The sequence below is a fragment of the Lycorma delicatula genome, chromosome 6 (assembly GCF_047948215.1).
Source record: "Lycorma delicatula isolate Av1 chromosome 6, ASM4794821v1, whole genome shotgun sequence".
Lineage (NCBI taxonomy): Eukaryota > Metazoa > Arthropoda > Insecta > Hemiptera > Fulgoridae > Lycorma > Lycorma delicatula.
The window spans coordinates 108,935,506-108,962,973 of record NC_134460.1 but is presented as its reverse complement, the minus strand read 5'-3'; the positions used below and the strand labels follow the sequence as shown (position 1 = coordinate 108,962,973).

General features: G+C 28.8%; 1 protein-coding gene across 3 annotated transcripts in view; it reads right to left on the bottom strand.

The window, feature by feature from the left end:
- Positions 1-25,537, bottom strand: part of CSN3 (COP9 signalosome subunit 3) — a 37,444-nt gene extending 11,907 nt beyond the window's left edge. Inside the window, exons 1-8 of one of the 3 annotated variants that reach the window (XM_075368296.1) lie at positions 25,340-25,537; positions 20,812-21,099; positions 19,980-20,197; positions 12,707-12,901; positions 11,058-11,209; positions 6,765-6,924; positions 3,128-3,241; positions 1,454-1,596 (exon numbers count right to left, since the gene is read on the bottom strand). In XM_075368296.1, coding sequence (XP_075224411.1) covers positions 1,454-1,596; positions 3,128-3,241; positions 6,765-6,924; positions 11,058-11,209; positions 12,707-12,901; positions 19,980-20,197; positions 20,812-21,099; positions 25,340-25,394 — 1,325 coding nt within the window. In that variant the 5' untranslated portion in view covers positions 25,395-25,537. Of the gene's footprint in view, positions 1-1,428; positions 1,597-3,127; positions 3,242-6,764; positions 6,925-11,057; positions 11,210-12,706; positions 12,902-19,979; positions 20,198-20,811; positions 21,100-25,339 lie in introns of all 3 variants that reach the window. The other 2 variants (XM_075368298.1, XM_075368297.1) reach the window with 2 other exon arrangements.
- Positions 25,538-27,468: the final 1,931 nt, after the last annotated feature.

Here is a 27,468-nt window from a genome sequence, read left to right as displayed (position 1 = left end):
ACCACACACTCACTGTTCTTCCTCAGTCCGTATGGCAAAATTCCAATTTACATTTGAATGATCCTCATATTTATGGATTTGCCAGTTGTAATAAAATTACAACTGGCAAATCAAAATAAAATAATTATTTCAGACAAAAATCATTTTCATGGTCAAGAATTAAATTCTACAATTTTTTTGTCTTTTATGGATCTTGCTAAAAGTACAAAATTCTAAAAAGGGGTGTAATACTTTTCTGGCTGAAATTAACTCCATTAGGAGGTATAAGGGAACCATGTCAACCTGATTTTCATAAAAATTGAATAGTGTTAACGCGTGCGCGTTAACACTATTCAATTTTTATGTTAACGCGTGCGCGTTAACACACACATAGAGAGAGAGAGAGGGGGGGGAGCGAGGGAGAGAAAGCATAGTAGAATCAATACCCAAAATTTCCCTCTAGGTTTAGTAAAACAGCTGAAAAATAAAGGTTTTGCCTGGACAAGACATAGAACAAAAAAATTCTTTCACTAGTTGTAGAATATTTCATGAGCCTTAATTTCAATCTATTAAAGCTTTTAATTTATTTATTTTTTAATAAACTGCATGATCAAAAATATGTTTAAAAAGTATTTTTCATCAAAAGAGAGGAGAGAGTGAATCCTGCCTAATATTTTAAATTAAAATTGATTAATAATATGTAAAAATTTAATGAGGGTTAACTTATATCCTTTCAAGTTTTATTATAATAAACTGTTCATAAAAATTTAACGGCATCAGTGCCCCAAAGGAGAGAATCATGGTTAGTTTTGAACTCAAGAGAACTTCAAAACATTAAAAAATCAAAACTTAACAAAAATGCTGACCAATTACAATACTTTATCTTTTAAACTATTCTATAGTGTATCAGGAAAAGTGCCCATCATGCATCACATTGTAACATATTTCTTTCTTACATATGATCTTAATAAATCTCTCTTGTGAATGTTAATGTCATCCATTTTTTTAACTCGCAAAATGATTGCATTTTATTATGATTTAAACATATCTATATTAACTAATCAGTATGCACCTTAGAGGTATATCTGGGTGTGGCAAGGCATAAAGCACATATCATTAAAATCCTCAGCATAATAGTTGTCATACATCTTTTAATACGCTTTCAAATATGGGCGCACCACAAACAGAAATAATAAGTTTTAAAAAATTCAACAAAGTAGCATCTTTGAATAAATTAAAAAAAAAAAATAAAGTAACTACTTACTCAGTCCAAAATTGGACTGTAAAACATTCATTTCATCGAAGTACACAGTAATAGGAACACATAATATAGAAATAAAATTTATTTTCATTACATTATTAAAAGATAGGAAATAAAGTAAAATAGCAATTCAACCTGTATGTTAGTAACAGAGATATTTATATATTAAATTATGTTATTGTTTTTACATTGAGCTGACCAGAAATGAGTTACATGGAATAAGTTGTTATTTTAGAGCCTTGTGCTGGTAAATCATCTTCCTGAGGACCACTAGACTTCTTAACAAATTGAGGATTAACTAAAATTTCTTCTTCCATCGCTTGAATCCTTCTGTCTAATTCTGTACACATTGACATCTGGAAAAGAATTAAGAATGAGTTAGCAGATGAAAAAAAAAAAAAAACATCTATTTTTTTTAATACATTAATGCCTATTTATTTAAAAAAATGATAAGATTAAAAAATTTATGAAAATAAAAGGTAATATGGCTTACTTACATTGTTTATTCCATTGAATACCAAACACAACAAATACACACAGTTTACAACAAATATAAACAGTTTAGTTATGAGTATCGTATTAACTTGCAAAATGTAAATAAATTATTACTTCCTAATTTTATGGAATGTAATTTCGAGATCTATTTGTTACTTTTATTTAATTCCTTCATCATTAGAAGTAAATAACAGGTAGAATAGTTGTTGGTATATGCACTTTGTTGGTCTATTGCACTTTTAGCAATTAGGGCACTCATTAGTTTAATAACTTATCAAAGATTATACTTTACTTTTGTTTAAAATGTTGTTTTCATCAATTTTAGTGTGCTTGCGAATTTTGTTAAAGTATATTAAACCTCAAAAAGATCCATCGAAGAACTGAATAAATGTCACAAAAAGACCTTGTGGAAATAACCTATACTAATTTGTAAAGGGAATAATTTAGTAGTTTATGTTTCTTGAAAGAGATATAAACTGATATATTTAAAAATTAATCTAACCAGAATTACTCTAGTAAGATATCTGAAACGCTAAGCCATATTTGAAAACTGTGCTTCTTTACACGATACTTTTTGTCAACTACATTTCAATCTGTATTCTTTTATAGATTTTAGTAACCTTTTTAATTAGATATTACACAACTTTCTTACAAAAACCAATAATTATTTTTGTAGTTATGTTCATCAGCTGTTTGTTGATTAGTTATCTCATTTTGAACATATTTATGAAAATAATTGAATTAAATAAATTTTGAATTGTATTTCAAAATACTGTATTAAATTCTATTATTCATATACTATTGTGTGCTTGTATGCAATGTAATAAGCAATGTAAGTAAGTCATATTAACTTTTATTTTCATAAATTGTTTTATCTTATAATTTTAAAAAAAATAATCAACTATAAGCATTAATGTATTAAAAAAAATCACTAAATCATTAACAATGTCTATGTGTAGATAGAGATTTGGTAACAAAGTTAGTCTCTAAATAAATAGTATATTTATTTTATTAAGTATAGTTATTTTCATCATATAACTGTTATCGTCATAATATATTTATGTTAAATACATTAGATTTATTAGTAAAAATAATTCAAAAATTATAGTAAATATGAGAAAATGTATTAAAAACTTTTCTGCTAATAAAATGTCCTTCCTGACATTTAACATTTATTACAATTAAATCTTGATGGAAAATGAATGTGAAAAAATAGCACTGTGTTTTCAATAGAACAAACATAAAAAAAAGAAGTAAATGTAAAAATTACTCTGCTAAAATATATTAAAATCCTCTTATAAAATAAGAGTAATGAAATGAATAAAATATATATATATATACACACACACACACACAATATTTATAAAAAGCATATATTAGGTAAACACTGACTTCATATTCAAGGCGCTGGAGCATATCAGGACTATTATACTTTTCTGGATCATCGTGGAATATAACCATTCCATCTTTTTGATTAATTGTAGCAAATATTTCACCTTCTTCAATCTGAAAATAAAATAGTTAATTTTAAAAACATACCAATAATTAATGTTTTAACAGAGAAACTTCAATTGTTTGTTGTAATAATTATGCCCCGTTAACTTACAATAAAAGTATGCCCTCTACCACAGTCTGCATGTGCAATGTAAGAATATTTCACTTAGTAAAAATTCATTATAGAAGGAAGCATAAAAATATTAATCTTCAATTAATTCAGTCCAGTATGTAAGAGTATAATTAGGCAAAAGAATTGAAGCAAATTAGGTAAAAAGGACTAATCAAATAGCCTTTGTAAAAATTAACATATCTTTACTACTTAAAATTTACATTTTCTCTTTCTATTTTAATGAAAATTAGGGTAGTTTAATTCCTAATTCCAATAGTTTAATTCCAAAAATTCAGCAGGCAGGAAACTGACTACTTTCCTTTTTTTTATACAATACCTTTATAAATTAACATTACATTTGAATTATCACATTAACTGAAAAATACCATATGATTTTGAAGAATCTGTGAGAAACTTTTGTTATTCTTTCAAAAATAACAACATAGAGCCAACAATACATTATACTAAATTAATAAAACTTACATATATATTACTGTATGTATTCAGTCATTTCTAAAACTGTGTTGTCTAATCATAACTTCTAATGGTTAATGTTTTTTATAGTACATGATAAATGTCAAGTCTACATCGGCTTATTACTAAAATTATACTAATATCTACCTGATTTAATACAAGAATGCCCTTGAGAGTACCCTCATCACCTGTAAACACTTAAAAAAGTTTTATACTCTTATGAATAAAGTGTAATGTTAGATTATTACTAGATAAATAATCTTGTAATACACAAATCATGCATATATAAGTAATACTTTATTCTATTTTGATGGTTGGTCTTATACACATTAGTTTACGTAAAAAAAATTCAATTCACCACATAAATAGATAATTTTTTGGTTACAATCTGATATTACTTATGAATTCCCATTCTGGGGATCTCTCTCAATTAATAAAAAAAATATAATAAAAAAAAGACAGTAAAAGTCATTATGAATACATGTAGAATAATTGTAACCAAATTTTCATTTCATAAACTGAACATTTTCCTGGTAACATTCTAGATCCTTCAGTAGTCTGTTTTCATTTACTTCATCATTACTTAATTGAACAACTTCGGACAATCAACCACACAAAACTAAGAACTCTTTAATCTTCAAATAAATGCCTAAAGAAATAATAGAATTTCCACAGTATAACAAATCAAGGAATACGATTAAATATATTAATATCCCTTGATGAAAATTTTACTTAAAATTATAAGAAATCTGTTTTTATTTATTTTAAATATGTTTTTTATGCTACATATTTTTTATGGAGAGCTAAATATCTGAATATAAAACTTCTAGTATTGTTTGTGTAATTAATACTTACTTACCTTTAAGGAAATAATATTTACAAGCCATCTGAAAAGTAAAGAACATACTATTTGTGCATCTGACCTCTCACTGCTGATACAAAAACCCTTATTTCCCTGTTGTATCATTTCAGTATGAGTTGAGTTTTATTCTTTATTTTATTATTTTTCAGAATATTTACAATGAGTTAAAAAATATCTTCTATAAAAATTTAAAGGCAAATGAGAATGTAAGGTGATTAAACTATAAATGAATTATGCACAATAAAATATATCATATTAATGAAAGGAGATTGGAAAATCACGAAAAAGATTGTTCTGGATAACATAATCCTCTTGCGTCATTAAAGAATTGAGGCAGAAAATCAACTACATAACTCATAAAAAAAGAATATTCACTAATGGATCATGTGGCTCATTTTCTAAAGGTTTCTTTACTGTGAAGTACTAGTTAAACATTTTGGATATAAAATGATTATACTGTATGGGTACCTCGACTATCTGAAAAAAAAAGAAAAGCTTGAATCTGCTTAAAAAACTTGAGCACAAAACCCTGATTTGACTAGTGTTTTTAATTTAAAATAATTTTTTGGTGGTAATTTGGAATTTCTGAAGAAATCAAAAATCTGTGTCACTGAGTGGCTAACAGAATTATAGGCAGATTTTTATGACAGATTAAAAAAATTAATAATATGATAAAATAAAAGTATAAATTTAATTTTATTTTAGTATTATATCCGATACATGTATTTTAATAAGTAGATAAAATTAACAAAAAAGATGCACAAGCTTTACTGAGAATCAACCCAAGATCTATTGGTCTATAAGCTAGAATGCATGCTGATGATTACAACATAGAATATGTTTAACCTTTTCAGATCATGTAGCCATTAAACTGGCTATGTACGGCATCAGTTTTAAAATGCTGTTACAAAATCATTTTATATGGGATCTAAGTCGGTTATTTATTTTTATATTCACAAAGGAATCAGTTTTATTACACAATTTGAATGACGTTTATACAATGTAAAATGTTTTATTTAGACTAGAAAGAATATGACCATTCTTTTCTCAGAAATGTGCTTGTGTGTGTGACTTGTGTATTATAATTGCTATGAGGGTTACGGATTTATTTATTATTTAGAAAAATAGCTTATCTTACTAGCAACATATCGATGTATTGAAACACATAATAAATTATGATATACGGCACACAAAAGAAAAAGAAGGAATTTGTGGTCATAAATACGTCACTTTTACTTGAGGCCTATAAATATCTTTTCTGACAAATGATATCGGTAAACATGTAACACATATAGATTCGTAATGAATAAGAGTATACAGTAAAAATGGTTTTTTGTCAATCTGAATAACCTTTTGAGTGGTGGGAATTTTATAAAACATAGTTTTCTGAATCTACTTTCACTTATACTAACATATGTTACTAATCTGTGATTTATGAGACGGGTGTTTCATCATATTTTGCCCAATTTTCAACCGATTTGCTTGAAAGTATTATCTTTAAAATCAGCAAACTATGTTTCATAAACACAAAGCAAAAAAAAATGCTCGCTAATAAAAAACGCGGTAGAAACGCGCAAAAAAAATTCTGCAATTAAATTATCATTTTTGTACTGTTTAAATTTTTTTGTTGTTACAGGCATAAAAAATACCCAATCTTAACGGTTTTTTGTCAAAATTGGTTAAATCTCTTTTTTGACATTTTTTTCACAAGAAGGTAGCATAAGACTATGAAGGGAGGCAATCAGATACCAACATATTTTTGCGGAGCGCTAATCAACTGCGGATCATTGTGATGGGAAACAGTTAAAAAGAATTTAATAAAATAAAACTTACCAATAGATGAAAAAAAAAAAAAAAAAACAAAAAAACAACTGAAAATAGAATATGTATTTTGTGTTTCTTGCATACTTTTCAAAGAAATGCTTTCAATTAATTATAGACACATGTATGAGTGAATTTTTATATATATTCTGTACAGTAAAAAATGTTATTTCCAAATAATTAAAATAAAAAAGTAAAGCAATTAAAATGAAAAAATAAAATATTACATGAACAACATAAAATAAGAAATCAACTTAGCCGCTTACCATATTCAAAATATATTTTTCTGCTTCACCAGGACCAGAAAGCTGAACTCTACTTGCAACATCTGACAAAGATAATGTTAAGAAGGTTTTAGTTAATCTTTGAATATTCTTTTTATATAATGAAGCTACAACCTGTTTCGTTAAACCCATGTTGCAATCTCTAAAAACAAAAAAAAAAATGAAACTAACCAACCATTCATTTTTCATATCAAATTCTGTTCTTTGTTAACATGATTAATGAAATTTATGATAATTAAAAAAATAAAATAATAATTACTGAATCTTATTTCACTATTGATTTATTGATATTGGATAAAAATCCTAGATAATGAACAATTAATTAAGGGTAATAAATATGTTAACAAATTACACAAAATATCTTTTCAACAGACTCATAAATACCACACAGTTAGTATTAAAAATAAATTTAAGAATATCGTAGAATTTTATTATTAACATGTGCATAAGTGCCAATGATGCATAAGTGGCGGCTTCTCATTATTCATTCCCCAACCCGCATGTGCCATGTGTGCGTTAACTGCAGTCATTACATTCTACACTGTTGTAGCAGTCAGACCTTCATTCACATTCTTTAAATTCTAGTGGCATGTCATTTGATGCATAAACAATGTAAATTTGTGCTTGGTCTGGTTTTTTTTTTTTATTTAATTGCTTATGAAATACCACGACCTTCATAACTAAATGTAAAAAAAAGTAATGTCCTAGTTTGAATTAAAATTTTTTTAGAAAACGATAGTAGTGATAAAGATTTTGATGTGATAGTAACTCATGCCATGGGTGGGGGGATGATAGTGACTATGATTGTGAAACTAGAAAAGATGACAAAGAAAACATGACATTTATTACAGAACAAAATTCCGAGGACGATGATTTTGAACTTAGTTGATGAACAAAACAATGATGAACAGACTTCTGTTGCTAATAACCAAATGCGTACAGATTTACCTTCTAATATTTTGTGGGCATCAGTACCGCCAAATATGAAAAACATCCCATTTACTTTTATTAGAATGGGTAAATTTATTTTTTATTTTTCTATGTAATCTATTTGTAATAAGGATTTGTAAAAAAAAAAAGAAGTAGAATCTTGAACGCAATGAATAAATAATGAAAGTAATTGTATGTATCTATGTTACATATTTTTGATTTGTATTGCGTTAACAGTATTTCGTAGTTTTTTTCTGCATAATAATTTTACTAAAAATAAAAGTGTTTGTTTTATGTGTTGATAGGTCATAATAGCAAATAAAAATGTAAACAAGTTTTGACTACTCATAATAATAATAATAATAAGCAGAAATATGGTAATAATAAAGAATAAGTAGTTGTACTGCTGATCGAGTACTACTAAATGACGCTACATGTTCGACCACTGGCGTCATACATACACTTCTCAATCACCAGCCTGCAGACACATTGGATGCGTCATTTCATTATTTTATTTTAAACCAAGTGAATATATTTTTTTACACAAATATACTTACTACACGTAAATAAATTAAACTATGATAAAAAATCGGTTTGGATTTTTTAATTATTTAAAAATATTCAAACTGGTACTGAAAGTATTAAACTTTACTTTGTCAGTGCAACCATAAAAAAGGAATATAAACAGACCAAACTATAATAAATTACAGAAAGGTGTGAAAACACAATACATCTGGACAATGACATAACCTATACTATTATATAAAGAGGAAGAAGGTTTTGTTTGTCTGGGATAAATAAAGAAAACTACCTGATCAATTGCAACCAAATTTTTACACACATGTTTCTTGGCATAACTGAGAAGGTTTTTAGATATATATCATCTCAAAAAAAAAAAAAAAAAAAAAAAAAAAAAAAATATATATATATATTTTCTAGAATTGATCCTTTCAAGACCCATACCACCTCTGTACTAATAATTCCAATATGTATGATTCAACGTGATCCACCCAAGTACAGAAAATACTTTGTATAAAATTACATATTAAACATAAAAATTAAAAAAAAAAAAAAAATTAAATTAAAATGAAATGTTAAAAATATTAAGATTAAATATAAAAAATATATGACATCAATTAAAAGTAAAATGAAAACAGACTACACATATATGGCCGACCAAGCCATTTATGTGTAGTATGCTTTTATTTTATTTTACTTAATTTTATTTTCAATTGATGTCATATATCTACTTTCTTGTACTTAGTAAAGAAAGTATTGTGATAATGAGAAATTTTGGTTTTCAGATTTCAACGGAAATATCTATTTTGACCATCCTTGAATCCATTTTGACTAGTTTCGACGTAACATCTGTACGTATGTATGTATCTCGCGTTAACTAAAACACGATTAGTCATGGGATGTTAAAATGTTGGATTTAGGACTGTTGTAACATCTAGTTGTGCATTTCCCCTTTTGATTGCAATTGACTGAACCAAAAGTGTTAAAAAAAAGCCCAAAATCTAAAAATAAATGAATTTTAGATATTATTTTAATTGCAGTAATAACCCCTCATTGAGAGAGCTTTTCAACGATATATCAGAAGTGGTACTTATTTTCATTGGTTCCTGAGTTATAGCCAAATAAAATATTAATTAATGAAATATTTGGATCTTACAAGAAAAAGGCACATCAGTTCAAATATGACTTCATTCCTCTCTTTTTAATTTTTTTAAAATTTAAATATATTGATTTATTAATAATTATTAACCTCTTATTGTAAAAAGTTTTTACATTGAATAATTCAATTAAAAAAAAAAAAGAAAAGAAGAGAAAAAAATTTTCTCTTCTTTTCTTTTTAATCAGAAATTTTTAATGAAATAAAATTTTATGTAATTTTCATATTAAAAAAATATGTAAATGTAATTTAATAGGCGTACAAGAAGTCATTTGTTATCCACATAAGATTTTTTTATATGTAATTTTAATTTTTTTAAATTTTAATATTTAATTCTAATTTAATTTTTTTTTTATATCTTAATTTTTACTAGTATGTATTTTATAAAAAAAAAAATCTACAACTGAAGATGCGGATTACCGCGAAAGTACTTTTGTAGGAATCATATGAAAAAATAAGGCGAGTGTCATTTTACTTTATTTTATTTTCTGTACTTGGGTGAATCACATTAAATCATACATACATGTATATATGCAGTAGTGGAGATTTCTTGGTTGAAGCACAAACTTTTATGAAATGAATTAATGAACTGTGAACACAATTTGAACTGAATAATTAGAATAAAATGAATATTACACAACAGAATTAAATTTACATTATATAAAGTACTCTGTATCCAAATGAATATTACATAACAAAAGAATTAAATTTACATTAAATAAAGTAATCTATATCTATACTATTGCACAAACAAGAAGTTTTTGTTTGTTTGGGATAAACTAAAAAACTACCTGATCAATCGCAACCAAATTTTTACCCATGTTTCTTAGCATACATGAAAAGATTTTTAAATACATTTCATCTTGAAAAAAAATATAGGCGATAATATATATATATATATATATGATGATTTGCTGGTTGAAGACAAACTTTAATGAATTGTGAACTGAATGTCAATCATTGTGTGAGCTGGGTTTGAACTGAACGATTACAAATATGTAAAATCCAATTATAAAATTTTTGAAATTTTGAGTTTCAAGGGTCGAAATGGATTTTTGAAATCATGTTATTTTACAATTTCTAGATAATAAATGAAGAATCAACCTGATTTTTGGTGAGTGCAACCTTCATGTTAATAAACTATATTCTAGATTTTTGAAATTAGACCTTGAAAGGGATCAAGGAAAGTAAAGAAAATGTTGCACAATGATTGTTAATTTTCCCAATCCTGATTATAGTAAATATGGTATTATGATTATTCAGTAGATATGGGCTTGCAAATACTCTTCAGATAAATATTTAAAAATCATTTTTGGGTTTTTTAATTCAAATTTGTTTAAGGGGTGCAAAAGTATACAGTGTTGTGGCTCAGCCAACACAGCCACTGTGAAAATGAGAATCACAGATCTAAACTTGAGCCAATACAGGACTTTGACAAAGCATCTCAATTATAAAATTTTGTTGATGGTAATTGATACATAGAACTCTTTACACATCTATAAGAATGTATTTCATGTAAAATTTTGCAGTCAAATAACAGAAATCAATATTTACTAATCTAAAATAATTTCTGTTATAATAAAAATTAAATTTTTGCTAATATGATTAATTATACTTTTTAGAAAAAAAATTTATATCAAGAAATAAAAAAAAATGTATGGCATCCATACCTTGTAAAGGTTTCCTGATATTTAGAAACTACATTTCTAACTTCATCTGAGTTATTAGTGGAATAAACAGTAGCTAAATCATGATACGCTTGACTTAGAGGTTTAATAAATCTTCCTACAACTTGTGATGTATACTTAGGAACATTACCAACCTAAAACAAATATTATTACAAGTTAAAAAGTTACATAAACAAAAATGAAATATCAAGAAAACAATTTTAGATAATAAATCTATAAATACAATAGCAAATGTCTGAAATAAAAATCATCACTACCTCCTCATTTTTACCAAGTTTGCTGCTATTTTGTGTAATGCATTAAAGTAATGCACCATGCTACGACTAGATTGATACACTGTAGGGTAATTCTGTTTTACATAATCTTGCTGGAATTATCATATGGAATAGTTAGTTGTTACAATATACATGTTCAGAAAGTTTCTGTACACTGGAATTATGAAAGTGTAATGAAGAAATTTTTTAATTATTAATTTGTATCTTTACTTCATTATTTTATAGAAATGGATATTATAACTGGAATAGTTTATAAAAAGTGTTAAGTTTATAAAAATTAGTTTCTAAGTAAAGAAAATCTTGTTCAATTTTATTTTAGTTATTGATTTTATCATAAATGAATGTGGAATATTGTAAAAATGATGCGCATTTTAGTCTTTAAAATATATATATTGTCATAAAAATGATGTAAATGCTGGTGGATTAAAATAAATATTAATATGTGTCTGATGATAATTACAGAATTGAAAAAATACAAGATAATTCCGAAATTGCCTATATGTACAGTAATATAAAAAGAATGAATGGCTTAATTTTTAATTTTTGAAATGTAAAAATTACATTTAATTACATTTTCCTTCTAAATTTTTCCAAAATCCAATACAATGGTGATTTCCTAATAAAATTATTTTATTCTATGATTGCTGTTATTTAAAATTTTGGAAATTACTTCTATTATATTAAAAAGTGATTGTTATGTACTTCCGATGAATATTATTATAACTCAGAGGATCATAATTAATAAATTTTCTATGGAATGCACATTGAACTGTAACAATAGATTCACATTTAGTAAACTGCAAAACACAGAGAATCAATCAACAACAGTAAAGCATGCAATTAACTGTCCTTTTTTGCTCCAATATTCAAATAACACTGTTTACCTCATCTAATTACTATTACAAAAAATAAAACACTGATTTTTTTTCTGAACACCTGGTAATAATATAATACTATACTAACAATATAATACTATACTATATTGTGTAATATTTTTCAGATTCAGGAAAAAATATGCTAGTAAAATACAATTATTTTTTATTGCAAATATGTCTGAAAAAAGACCCAGTCGATGGTAAGAGACTCACCACTAATATTAAATATGAATATATTAATGTGTTATTCCATTTTAAGCTCTTTATTTTTAGATTACATCATCTCACAAGAGAAAGAAAGTAAACTCCAATTAACTTTAATAGTTTATACATGTAATATCAGACAGAACAATCCTTAAACTGATAATAAATTAAACACAATAATCCACGGGTGCTAATAAGAGTAAAAAATAATGTAATAGTTAACATAAAAAAAAAAAAAAACATTGTATATAATACATATTAGATAACATAACATTACCTTTCCCTGTAATATTAAAGAAACTAGAATATATTTTTTATACGCTTCCAACATAATATGAGAAACAGCTAGAGCTGGTGTTGTTATAACAACTTCAAAGAAATAGAGAGCACGATCAAAATTTTTCAGCGCTGTATAAATAATACCTCCATAATAGTAATAAAGCAAAAAGTATTTTGCATCAAACTGGCTTCCCTAGAAAAAAAATTTGAAAAACATTTTTAATAAACATAAGTACATAATAAAATAACTTAAAAAACAAAATTTATTCAAAATACTCCAATAAAATTTATTTCAATAGAAATATATAAATGTAATACAAACTGGCCAAAACAACCAAAACTTGGATATTCATCATATAAAAATACTGATAATTTATAAATTACTTCTTTCATAAGGAAATATAGCTATATATAATGCTCATGGCAACATAGAAAACATTCCACTTTAAGCTACATTATTACTGAACAATCTATGATTTATAAATGATTTTCATTGATACAAAAATACAGCTGTGAGTATTGAATTCGAGTTAACACTGCTAATAAGCCAATGTGGTATTAGTAAATTGTAAGTAAAATGTCAATAATTTCCTCTCTAGATTCTACCATTTTAATCCATCAAATCCTGTTTAATAATTCGTTCCAGCAGGAGGTTATATATGAATACAATAAAGTTTTGATCATTGGTATGTACTACAAAATAACTACAGAGTTACTATAAGACAGATTGATTTATTTTATAGACGTGTGGGATTAATGTAATGCTTGCATTATAATTGGAAAAAAATTGACTGCAGTGGAACTGATAGTTTATACATTTTATTAATATTTATTTGAATTTAGATTAATTTTAAATAAATAATAAAATAAGTTAGTTACAGAATTTAAATTTCTGAGCAAATGCTTAACTTTCACAAACAATATACACATTTGATAAAACTGGAATATAATGTGTTTTGTCTTGAATGTCAATTACTGGTCCTATCTATATGACAAGAGGACAATAATGAGTGCTGCCAACATGTTATCATAGATAATAGAATACGGTAGAACCTAGCTTAGTGAGCACCTCTCATAATGAGTATTTTGCATAACGAGCAAAACAATGGGTCCCTATTGAGCGACATGGGAAAGAAGTCCTCCTCCTCTTCATGTCACTCAATTTGATGTGGGTGTACTGTGGAACTTTCATCCCAGTGTTACAACAGACTGTGTTTAGGATTCGTTAAGCTAACTTGTCAGTGCTGTTTGTGATTACATATTTTCCAAACTTGTGTTTAGACAATGTTTATGATTTTTTTTTGTGCTGAGTTAAATAACCCTTGCAAAAATGTCCCTGAGTAAACCACAAGAAGGCATCTATAAAATTAAAAAATAACCTTAGAAATTAAAAGTGAAATCATTGAAAAGCGAGAACAAGGCGTGAATGTGGCTAATCTAGAATACACTTACGATCGGTCTACATCAACAATTTTCACTATCCACAAGAACAAGGACAAGATTAAGGAGATAAATGCTTTAAAGGAAGTGACAAGAATATCTACGCAATGGTTATATATTCTTGACAATGTTGCTTCTCATGTGGATAAACGAAAAGCAACTACAAGGCGATATTATTAACGAAACATCATTTGTCAGAAAGCAAAAATTATTTTTGCAGACCTCGTTCAAAACACGCCAGGATCATCAATGACCAAAGAAGTATTTAAGAGTAGTATGGATGGTTCGAAAAGTTTAAGAGAAGAACCGGCATCCACAGCATTGTGAGGCACAGTGAAGCAGCAAGCTCAGACACAAAGGCAGCTGAAATCTTCATCGGCAACTTCAAGAAGCTTGTAGATTCTGATGGTTACCTGCTACACAGGTTTTTAATTGTGACGAGATGGGTCTCTTCTGGAAAAAAAATGTCAAAGCGAACGTATATAACAGCAGTGGAGAATGCACAAGCCAATGAATGACTGGTTCATACTGCTATTTTGTGCCAATGCAAATGGCGATTTTAAAATTAAATCACTGCTTGTTTACAATTCAGAAACTTCATGAGCCTTCAAGAAGTGTCATGGCTAGAAGAGCAGGATAAATGTGATGTGGAGATCCAACAAGGTTTGAATGACACGTGACATTTTTACTGATTGAATCAATGAAGTATTTGGTCCTTCTGTGAAAAAATATTCGCTTGAGAAGAATCTGCCACTCTATGTCTTGCTTGCTATAAACAATGCACCTGCCCGTTCTCGAGGCCTACAAGATGACCTCCTTGAAATATTTAATTCAATCAGGATCCAACCACTCCATTACTTCAGCCTATGGACCAGCAGGTTATTTCACACTTTAAGAAACTCTGCATTAAAATACTCCAATCTCACTTTTACAGAGTTTTGGAAGGATAACTTTCACTTCATTTCCTGCTTCAAGATGATTGATAAGGCGTGTAAAGGGGTCACTAAGAGAATCCTCACTTCTGCTTGGAAGAAGCTTTGACCAAAGAGCGTTGTTGAATGTGACTTTGAGGGGTTTGAGACAGTACCTGTGGAGCCTATAGTCAATGAGATTTTGTCTTTAGCCAATATCATGAGACTGGAGGTGGATAACAATGACATTGATGAGCTTGTGGAAGAGCTCAACCAAGAGCTGACCATTGAACAGCTTAAGAATTGCAGGGTCTTTCACAGCAAGAAGTTATAGAGGAGCGTTTGTCAGTGAAGGACAAAGAAACAACGAAGCAAAAATCTTCTGGCACAATAAAAGAAATGCTGAAAGCATGGGAAACTGTTGCATTGTATGTTGAAAAGTATCACCCTAATAAGGCAGTGGCTATGTGTGCTATAAATTTATTCAATGATGATGCGGTCTCACTTTTTCACCAAATTTTGAAGCGCCAAAAAAACAAATATCGCTAGATAGCTTTCTATTAAAAAATAATTAGATATTTGTCAAAAATAATAAACTACAAATGGGTGATTTTTCTCCTTAAAAATTTATGTAATTTTCTTTAAATAAATGTTACATATAAAAAAACATTGAATATTTTTTGGCATGGAATGCATTATCATATTATGAGTAAGATTCTATAATGAATTATGCTCATTATGTGAGGTTCATGATGTGTTAGAAAGCTTCATTTCATTCTGAAGTAATTTTTTACCTCCAAAATTGTGATCATGTGAAAATCTATTACATACACGTACACACACAGAGAGACAGAGAGAGAGTGAGAGGGGGGGGGGTTATACGGTTAGTAAATTGAAAAAAAGTAAAATATTCTAATTACCAAATAGCTTTTATTTGTGAATATCAAATTAGACTATAACTAATATAAGAACAAATAATGCTTCCCTGATCAGAACTGAATTGCATGCTTATTGAAGTTTACTAAATATTACACATAACCACAGCAATAATAATAGTAAACAAAAAAACAAGTTTTTTTATATCTGGAATCGTACATGGCGATTTTAACTAATTTTGGGGTGCTGAATTCAAAACTGTTAGTAGAATTTGTGTAATATGTCACATTTTTTTAGATACATACAATTTATTTACCAATAAATGCATAAACACTATGAAATCAATATTTAAAAAAGAAATATTATTTATGTGTATTCAATTAAAATGTGTTTAAATCAACTAAATTTTTATTTATTCAAATAAGAAAAATTGAAATACATTAATACGATTTTAAATAACAGTTTCTAAAAGTCTAAGTCAATGGAAACGTCTTTAAATATTTATATCACTGGAATTGTCTTACCTTTAATTTTTAAAACATGTTGACAAACTTTTTTGATTGTATAATGTTTGATCAGTTTCTAAAAAAAAAAAAAATACAACAATATTCACCCATCATTCTAGAATCCAATCTTCCTTGGTGCCGATGCTCCATGGTCAGAATATCCTGATGGAAATGATCTCCTTGCTCATCGCTGAAAGAGCCCAGATGCTTGGGGAAAAAAGTCTAAGTGGGAGTACAGGAAATGAATCTTTAATGACATCCTACAACCTTCCTTTCCTTTTTCCTGTTTAGCCTCCAGGAATTACCCTTTAGGTAATACTTCAGAAGATGAATGAGGATGATATGTATGAAGTGTAGTCTTGTACAGTCTCAGTTCGACCATTCCTGAGATGTGTGGTTAATTGAAACTCAAAGATCACTGGTATTCATGATCTAGTATTCAAATTCATATAAAAATAACTGTCTCTACTAGAACACCAAAAAAAAAAAAAAAATTTTCATCTTTTCTGTTGCCTAAAAAACCATCAATGTTTTGGAAGGACTTCTATGTAGCTCGTTCACAACTGCTAAGTTTATCATCAAAAGTTGAGTTCTTCAGCAGTTTATTGATTTTCTGACTGATAAATATACCCTCTTCGAGCTTATATCACTCAATTTGGGAAAACTTATTTTTAAATGATTAAATCCTGATCCATCTTTGTCTAGTGCCTTTACAAAATTTTTCATAATTTCCGAGTTTTATGTGAAGTGGCGGCAGCATGATTTTCCTACTCTCAATTAATGATAAATGGTTTAAATTTTTTTCACCAGCCACAAAGTTCTGCCGCAGTGGACAGTCTTTACTTAATAATAACTTTTTGCATCATGACTATCCCAAAGACAAAGAAAACAATATTTCATAAACCCACCTCGCAAACCAAGAAGTAACTTAACAACTTTTAGATCACTGCAAACTTGTCACATATGCTCTTTGTATTTTATTACTTCTCATACTGATGCCATACTTTGGTATGGGGACCTTAAACTATTTTTAAAAATTTTTTATTTAAGCAGTTTAACTATAGCAGCCATTTTTGTTATGATGTACACAACTATTTTGCGACTGTACTTTTTCTTGTCTTGAGTCTTCTTTGCATTTTAATATTTTTATACTAATTGCTAGAGTTGAAATAGACTTGTTTGAATCATTCAACTGCAGTGTTCATGTTATAACAGGCGCTTGAAGTCATTTCCAGTTGCCAGGAAAATGCATGTTGTAACATTTCCATTTATGGTTGTTGCTTCAATTAGCTTTGCAGTTACAGACTGGTGAAGACAAGAAACCTCCTTGGAGCACTTATTTAGCGAGTCAAAATGTATCACTTTTAACATTTAACAGGTTTTTCATGATTTTTGAGAGGTTATAATTTTTTTATTAGTACAATACACATGAAACTTTTTTATTTGCCATAAACATCTATAAAAAGACTGCAAGTTGTGCAAATTTGAGATTTATATCACCAGCTCCATCAGAGTTATTTTAAGCCAAAATTCGAATTTAATAAAAAAAAAATAGTTTTCAAAAATTTATAAAAATGGTATATCACCACTAATATTATTTATGGTAAAACTACTAGCATATACCTACAAATAAAAAATAATTCAACTGTGTATGCCATCCCTGCCTCTTGAAAAAATTACGGAAATTGAAATTTCAGTTTTTCATGTTCCAACTTCATTTGTAATTTTCTCATAGAAAGAAGAGAGATAGCTAAATAAACCACTGGACCAAACTTTTACCTTGAGAAAATATGAATAAATTACTTTTTGTTTCATCCTTCCATGACAAACAGTTTTTTAGCTATGATTTTTTTCGTAAACCCTTACAATCACAAAAATAGGTATGTGCACTGTAACAAAAATGGTGCCACAGGTAAACTGCTTAATAAAAAATATAAAAAAAATAGTTTCAGGTCCTGAAACATGTAGGAAACAAGTGGGTAATTTTCAATTTTTTTTTGAATTGATCAAGCAACCAGCTAAAACATAAGCTGGTTGCTTGCAGCTTATGTTTTATGTGAGTCACTTCAAATGGATTGACCCATACGTTTCTTTCATGTTGACTGCATGAGCTAATGGAATTGATGGCAGCTCTTTGTTATTATTATGTAATAAAACTGCTTTCATGCTAACTTTAGAAGAGTCAATAAAAATAAAACATTCTTCAAGAATATGCTGAATTTCAAGCTCTTTCGTCAGGCCATCAACATCAGTACTAACGCACAATGAAATTTTCATAGTTAAATAAGCTGAAAGAGTTTTATTTCGTGTTCTAAATACAATAAGTAACTTGGTTTTACCGCTAAAAAATTCCACAGTGGCAGTCTAGACCCCCAGAAGTTTGCGGCTATGATAACTTTAAATTGCGCACTAAATCATTAACTTCATGTTGTTGGATTAAATGTGATTTCTCATTAGATACAGAAAGAAATTCTTCAACATCTTCTACATCATCTGCTTCATTTTCTGATTGTTCTTCTAGCAATGTTGGATTAGATTTGATAAAGTTAACTCCTCTCCATGTGGTACTGGTTTTAGAGATGAGAATACATCTGCATATTTTACAAACTTTCTATTTTTGAATGAAAATCCAAATATATTTGTCGTAAAAAAGTAGCAGTCAGTGAAGTGATCCTTAGGTTCACGCAAAACCATCAATACAGGAAAGGCATAGCTCATCATTTCTCTTTCAACCAATCAGTTAAATTACTGACCAAGATATGCAAACATGAGGCACCTAGATTTTACTTTGATCCCAGAACGCACAATCAAAATAAAATTTATAAGGTGTTTTTATCAATACAGAAATAGTCTTTCTTTGAGATTTAGGTGTAAATTTACAACAGAAAAACAAAAATTGTCTGGATAATTTGAACATTGACAAACTTTTGCAAAATCCATGTTGTAACAAATAAAAACAAGAAAAACCACTTTTTTATTATGAAAATACAGCAAAACACTAATAATAACTCTGTGAAACACAACACGCAGTATAGACAAGTGAAGCTAGAATGAATAAGATTTTAAGTTCTGTAGTAGCGAACAACAGAAGACATGTTTGAAGATGTCTATTACTTATGATAAAGTGTATATATTTATTTATTTTTTATTAAGCATGTATGTATATTGTTTAAAAGTAAAAATACATAAACTATTCTTAATTGTAACCAGTAGTTGATGAAAATGAGTTTATTTTAACATTTTTTACAAATTTACAATTTATGATAACCTTTACGTGGTAACACAATTTTAATAGCATATTTGAAATCAGCACCCAAATTACAGTGAGAAAAGTTGTATAACATGTTAGATACAAATTTTGTGTTGACTAGTGTGGTCAAACTAGTCGTTTGTAAGTGAATACACAGAAATACATAAAGAGCAACTTCAGCATTTGTTGCAATTTTCAATTTTAATATAAATTATTAAACATAAAAAATTGCTACACATTGTACAAAGTGTGTTATAATTTTTCTGTTATATGAGAAAAGGTACTTACTTCTTTACAAATGTTAGTTATATCTGTATTAAGGAATTCCAAAGCTGGTTTGAAACATTTTGCTAAGATACAAAGACGGCACAGGTCAGCATGGATGGATGTAAGCTGCGAATCTGATAACTGTATTTTTCTTATAGCACGACGTAAAAGATCTATTCCTCGCATTGGACATTTTAATTCTGTTAGATTTTTTGTTAACAAATGACATAGTTCAGCATCTAAGAACAAACCAAAAATAAATCTGTAAAATAATAAAAATAATGTATATATGAAAAAGAAAAGATTAGATAATGATACAGCAATGAACTTCTAATCTACTTATAAAATTAATTTTAGGCTGTTGAATAAGATAAAAAAGCACTTCTCCCTTCCTGCACTAAATTTATGCATATCAACAATCCAGCAGGAGTTAATAATAATATTATTATTAAATAAAATGAAAGACAAAAAACAAACTGCTAATATAAATATATGAAAACACACAGAAAATTTATATGCATTGAAATGAAAACACGTGTGCGCGTGCACACACACACACACACACAGTAGCATGAAAATTAATCCAAACGCACAGAATTTTTTTATTTTATGTGTATGTAGTTACACTGCTTGACCAGACCCATTATTTAATTCATGTTAAACTTTAACAAAAATCCTTAAGTTAAGAAATATACCAGATAAGAAAATTCACAAACTTATTATGACTGGAAATTCATCTACATAATAAGAATTAAGTGTTACAATACACGTATTTAAAACAGAATAACAATACACATTACAAGCTGAAAAAAGTGAAATAAAATTTTTCACAAAAAAGAATCTTTTTACTTACAAGTATCAGGAGCGAAGCGAACCTGTTCACCATTACAACCAGTAATAAATTCTTGTACTTGGGCAAATAAAAGTTCATGATAATCAAGGGCAGGGTTTGGGGACGGAGCTGAACCAGCTGAAGATACAGAAGGTGGAGGCATTCCCAATTTAACACATAACACAGCTAACATACCCAATGAATGTTGCTGCAAATCCAATGTTTCAAGCACTGTATCTAGATGCTGACTGTATTTCACAAGTACATCAGTTGATTTACCCAAAAATTCACAAAGGTCATGAAAATTTCCTGAAAAATGAAACATACAATCTTTAATAAATTATACAGATAAAATCATATGAATACAATTTTCAACTACACAACCTATATTAAACAAAAAGAATTTTTTTGTTCTACTTCAATTTAAATGTAACCGCAATTAATGATGCCTTTCTTACTACAGGGATTCAACTTAAAAGAGGACCCATCACTCAGCAGTTTACACTAAATGCATATATTGGTGTGAGCTGGATAAAAAAATGTGGAAGAAGTTAGTATGACTGGAGCTGGAGTGGGAGGACTGTTAATTACCTGCACATTTGAGTACTACCAGTCTGTGTTAAACATTGGCTTTTGAATAAGGTCTCATAATTGTGTGGTGTTGTTTAATAAAATGTGGTAAACTGTTGAAGAATGTATATTTGAGATGAAAACTTATTTAGAGAAAAAATCTCATGTTGTGTCTGTGAAAGTTCAGGGAGAAATTTGGAAATTCAATAGTTAGTTAAAAACATTTTATGAAACAGTTCAGTGTTAGATCAGAGATGTGCTCGACACAGGTCAGTTTTAATGATGCAGGTCATACAGGATATAAAGTGGCAATTGGAAGCTCTCTTCATAGATCTTTACAGAGTAAGCCAGAAAAGAACATTTCACTAGGTTCAGCCCACACTGCAGTGAAAAGAATGCTGAAATGTTCATCTGTAAAGAATGCAGGTTTTCCATAAGCTAACAATGCTGACTATGATAAAAGGATTCATTACTCTTGTTAATAGTTCAAGAACTTCATTAGAGGCAACATTGGTATTTCAGATCAAGTGTTTTTCATAAATGAAGTGAGATTTAGGCTTTGTTTATGTGAATAGTCAGAACTATCTTACTAGGGGCACAGAAAACCTGCTCAATTTCTTTGAATCTACACCTACACTTACAAAAAAGAAGTGCACACTGTGGTGCGGTTTCAAGGCGACGAATAACAGGACCCTTGTTTTTTTTAAAAAACATGGATGGTGCAGTATACCAAGAAACTATCCAACAGTTCATAGCCTTACTATGAGGATAAGCATGACTGCTAGTTGCAACAGGACAGTACCACTTGTCATACAGCTCGCACTATTTGCTCGCTGTAGCAACTACAGGATTTTTTCGGTGGAAAAATCATTTCTAAAGGATTGTGGCCACCAAGATTCCATGATCTGACTAGTCCAGACTTCTTTCTTTGGTGTTACTTAAAATGTTTATAGGAGCAATCCATACACCCTGCAGTAATTGAAGACAAACATTACCAATGGACATGCAAGAAACAGGCAGGGTACAGCTAATAAGAGTAGCCATCAAAATGGTCAAACATGTTGACAAGTGCATAGAAGTTGATGAACATAATTTTCAACACTTTGTCTAAACCATTATCTAAGTGCTTGCCAATAAACTACTGTTTATAGACTAAACTAAGTGATGAGACCTCTTTTAAGATGAACAGCCTGTATTACACCATTATTAAGGAAATTTATAGCATGGTATAAAATCATATACCTTCAAATACAAGGGTTTTTTTTAATTTTAATTAGTCACAAAATAACAGCATAAAATAAACATTACTCTACATAACAAATTTACACAATTTTACCACAAATATAATTTTAACATCAACAAATGAACACAATGTATTGAACTATGTACTATACAGTAACAGTACTGGTTTTATCTTTATATCTCAGTTTTACATTGACTTAAAGGTTCATTTTGTTATACACATCCTTCATCATCATATTCAGTTTTTAAAATACTTTTTCTAATTTCTAATGCTATTCTGGCTATAATTATAATATAAATTAAAATTTCTTTATAGAAAACTGAATAAACTGAAAACAAATATTTTTAAACTCTGATTTTTTTTAATAAACACACCAATCTATATACAAGGGTCTATTTATTTATCACTTCTAAAATCACAAGAAAGAAAACATTTACTGGTAGAAGTTTTGAAATTTAAGCTGTTTTTCTGTGTATTTTAGAGCTTAGTTATTTATAATAAAAAATCCTCGATTTGGGGATTGTATTTTTATTATTTTGCCATGCAAGAAAAACATATAATGTTTATCCAGCTTTACTCCTCCAACATTCATGGGTTCAGTTTACATGGTTTACAATATATACCATGAAACTTCTCTAGTTTTCAATTCTGAATTCCTCTCAGAGCTGTTTTCCTTTACAATTTCAGGTACATACTTCTAAAATTCACTTCCTGAACACATAATGTCTTTTAACTTAATATGTTTAAAAAGGAATTAACCTTTAAACACAATAACCTTTCAAGAAATCAAAATTGCGACTCTACTAATCTTTTTAATATAATTTATTTCATAAGCTGATTTACTTTCTCTAACAACCAATCAATCAAATTATCTGAGCTTCACTGAATGAGGCTCCACAGAAGCTAAAGGTTTTTTGGTAGCCATTTCCATAATTTTACCAAATAAAGCTCGATAAATACGGCCATAAGATGATTATTTGGATAAATTTTATTTCTAAAACAGAATTTATTAGCTACTGATAAATTTTCATTTAGTTTTTTTTATGGGTTAACTGAATAGTGAAATATCAGTCAATTTTTTTATTATAATTATAAATTTTAAAATTGTTTATATTATCAATTTAAACAGTTTACCATCATTCATATATACAATTATTTTACTTATTATTACTTTTTACAACCTACAATAAATTACTTTAAAAGACACAGCTTCTATATTGGTTTAAAGGCTGACTTAAAATAACATAATTTATTCATTAACTTTCTTCAGTTAGGCAATATGAATGAATGAACAATAATCAATAATTACATACAGTTACAGACTCACCTCTAATTTAGATAAAACTTGTAATTTATTAGAATTATTTATAATTTATAAATTTAATAAAAACTTACCATCAATTATCTTAACCATAAAAAAATCTAATCTTATTCATAACTAAATTTAAACTGAAACCAACTTATTTAGTCAGAAAATTATATGTATTACAAGAGTATAGAGCAAAATAAAATTTTATGTGCAGGTTCTGTCACTTACAAGGGGTATAACTTGGGTGAAAGGTTTTTTGATGAACAATTTCAATTGTAACAAACAACAGGTTTTAAATAAGGTATATTCCAAATCTCATCAAAATCAGCTGAGTGTATAACTGTATATAATTTTCAAATAATTATAACTAACAACTAAACAAAACCACATCCATGAACTTTCTTTTTTTAATTTTTGCTGGTATTGAATGTCAGTCTCAGACAAATAATAAAGACAAACGTATATGGAAATCCCCACTCAACACTGTTGAACTACTTAAGAACTGTATACTTTATGGCTTCAAATGTCAAATTTTTATCCTTACTTCATGCCCTTCAATTTCCTGAATGGCTTTCTTTAAGATGTTGTGAAACAACCAGTTTGTAGGAAGATATAGATAACGTCTTATCCAGAGCGCTTATGTATAAACTATACTATTTAAAATATTACATCATGATTCAAATTAGATTTATAACAGTTTCAATAAGATTCTTATTAATACAAAGAAATTGTGCTATTTCTATATAATTCTTAAAAACAACATTCTTAGTATTATTATAATGCGAATAGGGCTGTTATCTAAAAATTGTAAATCTTTCTGTAAAATCAGAAAGGTACAGGTAGTAAAACAAATAAATGTGGTTTTGCAGTAACAAGTCATTTTGTTGACAAAAAGGTTGGTACCTACTTCTTGGCCTACATCTAAAGTTAGTGAATGCAGCTCAACATAAAGTTTTATCAAGATTGAAATATGTGAGCTACATGCAGTCTTAGTAAATTAGAAGCATATGCTTTACAATAAAAAAAATTCTAGTCTACTTTTAAATAGCGACATTTTATATCAGAACTGCTGGTCCCTCATAAGATTTTTCATCATTAGTAGTATGTTACTCTTGAATAAAACAGTAACGCTGAGAAATTTACAAGTAATAAGTTAAATTTAATGTATGACTGATGAAATCAAATACAGTTCTTGATTTAACGCAAAGGCAGTGCAGTTAGTTAAGTCATTACGCTTGTAAACTATTAATAATACACAACAGACTGTTACTAAATAGGAAGACACTGATATAATAAATACAGCAAACAATAAATAATGTAAAAACTAGGCTGAACAACTGAAATCAGTCTGTCACAGACTTTCCATTTTCTTGCAACATGAATGTCAAAGAATAAAAACCGCAAAATTTACAAATGCAATTTCTTACCTTGTGACGAATAAGTCCTCACGTTGTTTACAAACTGTTCCAGTGGGGACGCCATTCTAATAAATACGTTTAAAACTAATTAAATAATTTTAAAACATAATATCCTACTAGCAATCTCACAAACTCTGCCCTAAAGCATCGTTACTGTTAAACAACGATAACCTAAAAACACAGCAGCCTATATCTTACAATGAAGACTGTATTTAATTTCTCAATGCCTCTCGAGCGTTGACTACAGTTCTCTTAATGTTTCGATACATATCGATTGAGAAGCTAAATCTTCATTTTTCTTGTAATTATTATTTTTCAAGAATAGCAAAACAGAACTATTATTTGTTCAAAGATTAATTAAACAACTTATTAATTTGATTAAACAACTTATTAATTATTACGTTACTCAAACTTGGACACCCTTTTTAGTAAACACTTATGCAATTGAAAATATATTACTTTTTTTAATATTTATCTAATTCGTTAAACCTAATTTTTATAATTTTATTTTTTTTGTATATCATCTTTGAACTTAATTTACATATCTCGTAGTTACCGCAAACAATTTATCTATATAGCATTGATGCGTCGCGTGGTGAATTCAGTTGATGAATTTCTTAGGTTTTGAACTTCGTGTAAGCTGCTTTTCTTATACGCCTTTTACGTGAGTAAGGTTTTCGTTAGTCTATTTTAGTCGTGAAAAATGAATTTTTCTGTGTTAGATTTAATTTTTATTTATTTAGCATGCAGCATGATCTCTGTCATTTATAATTTCTAATATAGGTATGTATTTATTAAACTACGATTAAAAAATAAGTTGACCCATGATGCGTTTTTATAAACTTATCAGCTACAATATATTAAGTTGTTTTGTATTACTAGTATTACTAGATGTATGATACGCATACCAGAGCCATGCATTTTAGTACTTACGTCTTATCAATTTATATTTGCAAGCACTTGCTAATATGTACTGTATTGATTGCACGAACACCATCTAAATTAATGTTTGGTTTTTAATATGACATGTGATAGAGATTTGTTTAATTTTCAAATTATATGTTATTTATATTAATATATTTTTATAATAATATATATGCATATGTAACAGTTTTTTTTACAAAATCAGCAATCTTGCAAAAAAAAAACATGCACGCAAGGAATTTGGTTTGAGAAATTAAATAGCTTTTTTTATAAAAGATATTTTGTTTCATTTATGGCTAGAACATAGAAGTGACATTAATTAATGTCACTTCGGGACTAATGCTTGAAAAATCGCTTTCCGATCCATCGCCCCTTTTAATAACAAGATATTTCGGTCGAGGAACTCCTGTTGATGGAACTACCGGTGCATGTCGTATATCTACACTTTTCTTCTTCTTCGACGATGCCGTCGAAGGAGGAGAGACTTCAGAACGAAGGCATTTGCCCTCAAGGTTCTCCGGGGTTACCGAACGAGGGTTTAAAGATTTAGATTCCATAAGAATGTTACAGAAAAATTCGTCTCTCTGGCTCCTCACCCATCACGGAGCCACACATTTGGGACGCCCATCCGGAAGCCAGGGCTACCAGAGAGATATAGATCCCAATCCACCCCAAACAGGAAACTAGTCCTGTCAAGGTATCTCGGGCTCTCACCTGTTTACCCGTCACCTCCGCAAGCGGAAGGTTCAGTTGTAAACGAGCTGATTGACCGGCAGTGGTTAGCAAACCGGCCACCTGTTTAGCCAAAGTAGGGGCCAAAGCGCCGTGTTGCTACATCCAACCATGGATTTCCATACCAACGGCGAGGTTTCACTCATGCGCCAGGATCCCCACTTCCAGCGACACAGGTCTCCGCGTACGGCAAACACGGGGAGTTCAGTCTCGAGATGCAAAACGACAGTGATCTAAACTTCGATGACCACATCATCCAGAATGGACTTTGACCATAGCTCCGTTAGACGGTTTGAAGTTTAGTACAAGTCTGAGACAAGTACACAGCCGTTGCCCCCCCCCCCCCAGACGTGGATCGTAGATGTTACTAATCCGGACGTGGAGATGGATTTACTTCAGTGGATTATTATTATAGTTATTATTCAGTATATAACTGTATGATCGCTATTAATATTAAATAAGAAATAAATGTATCAAGCTAT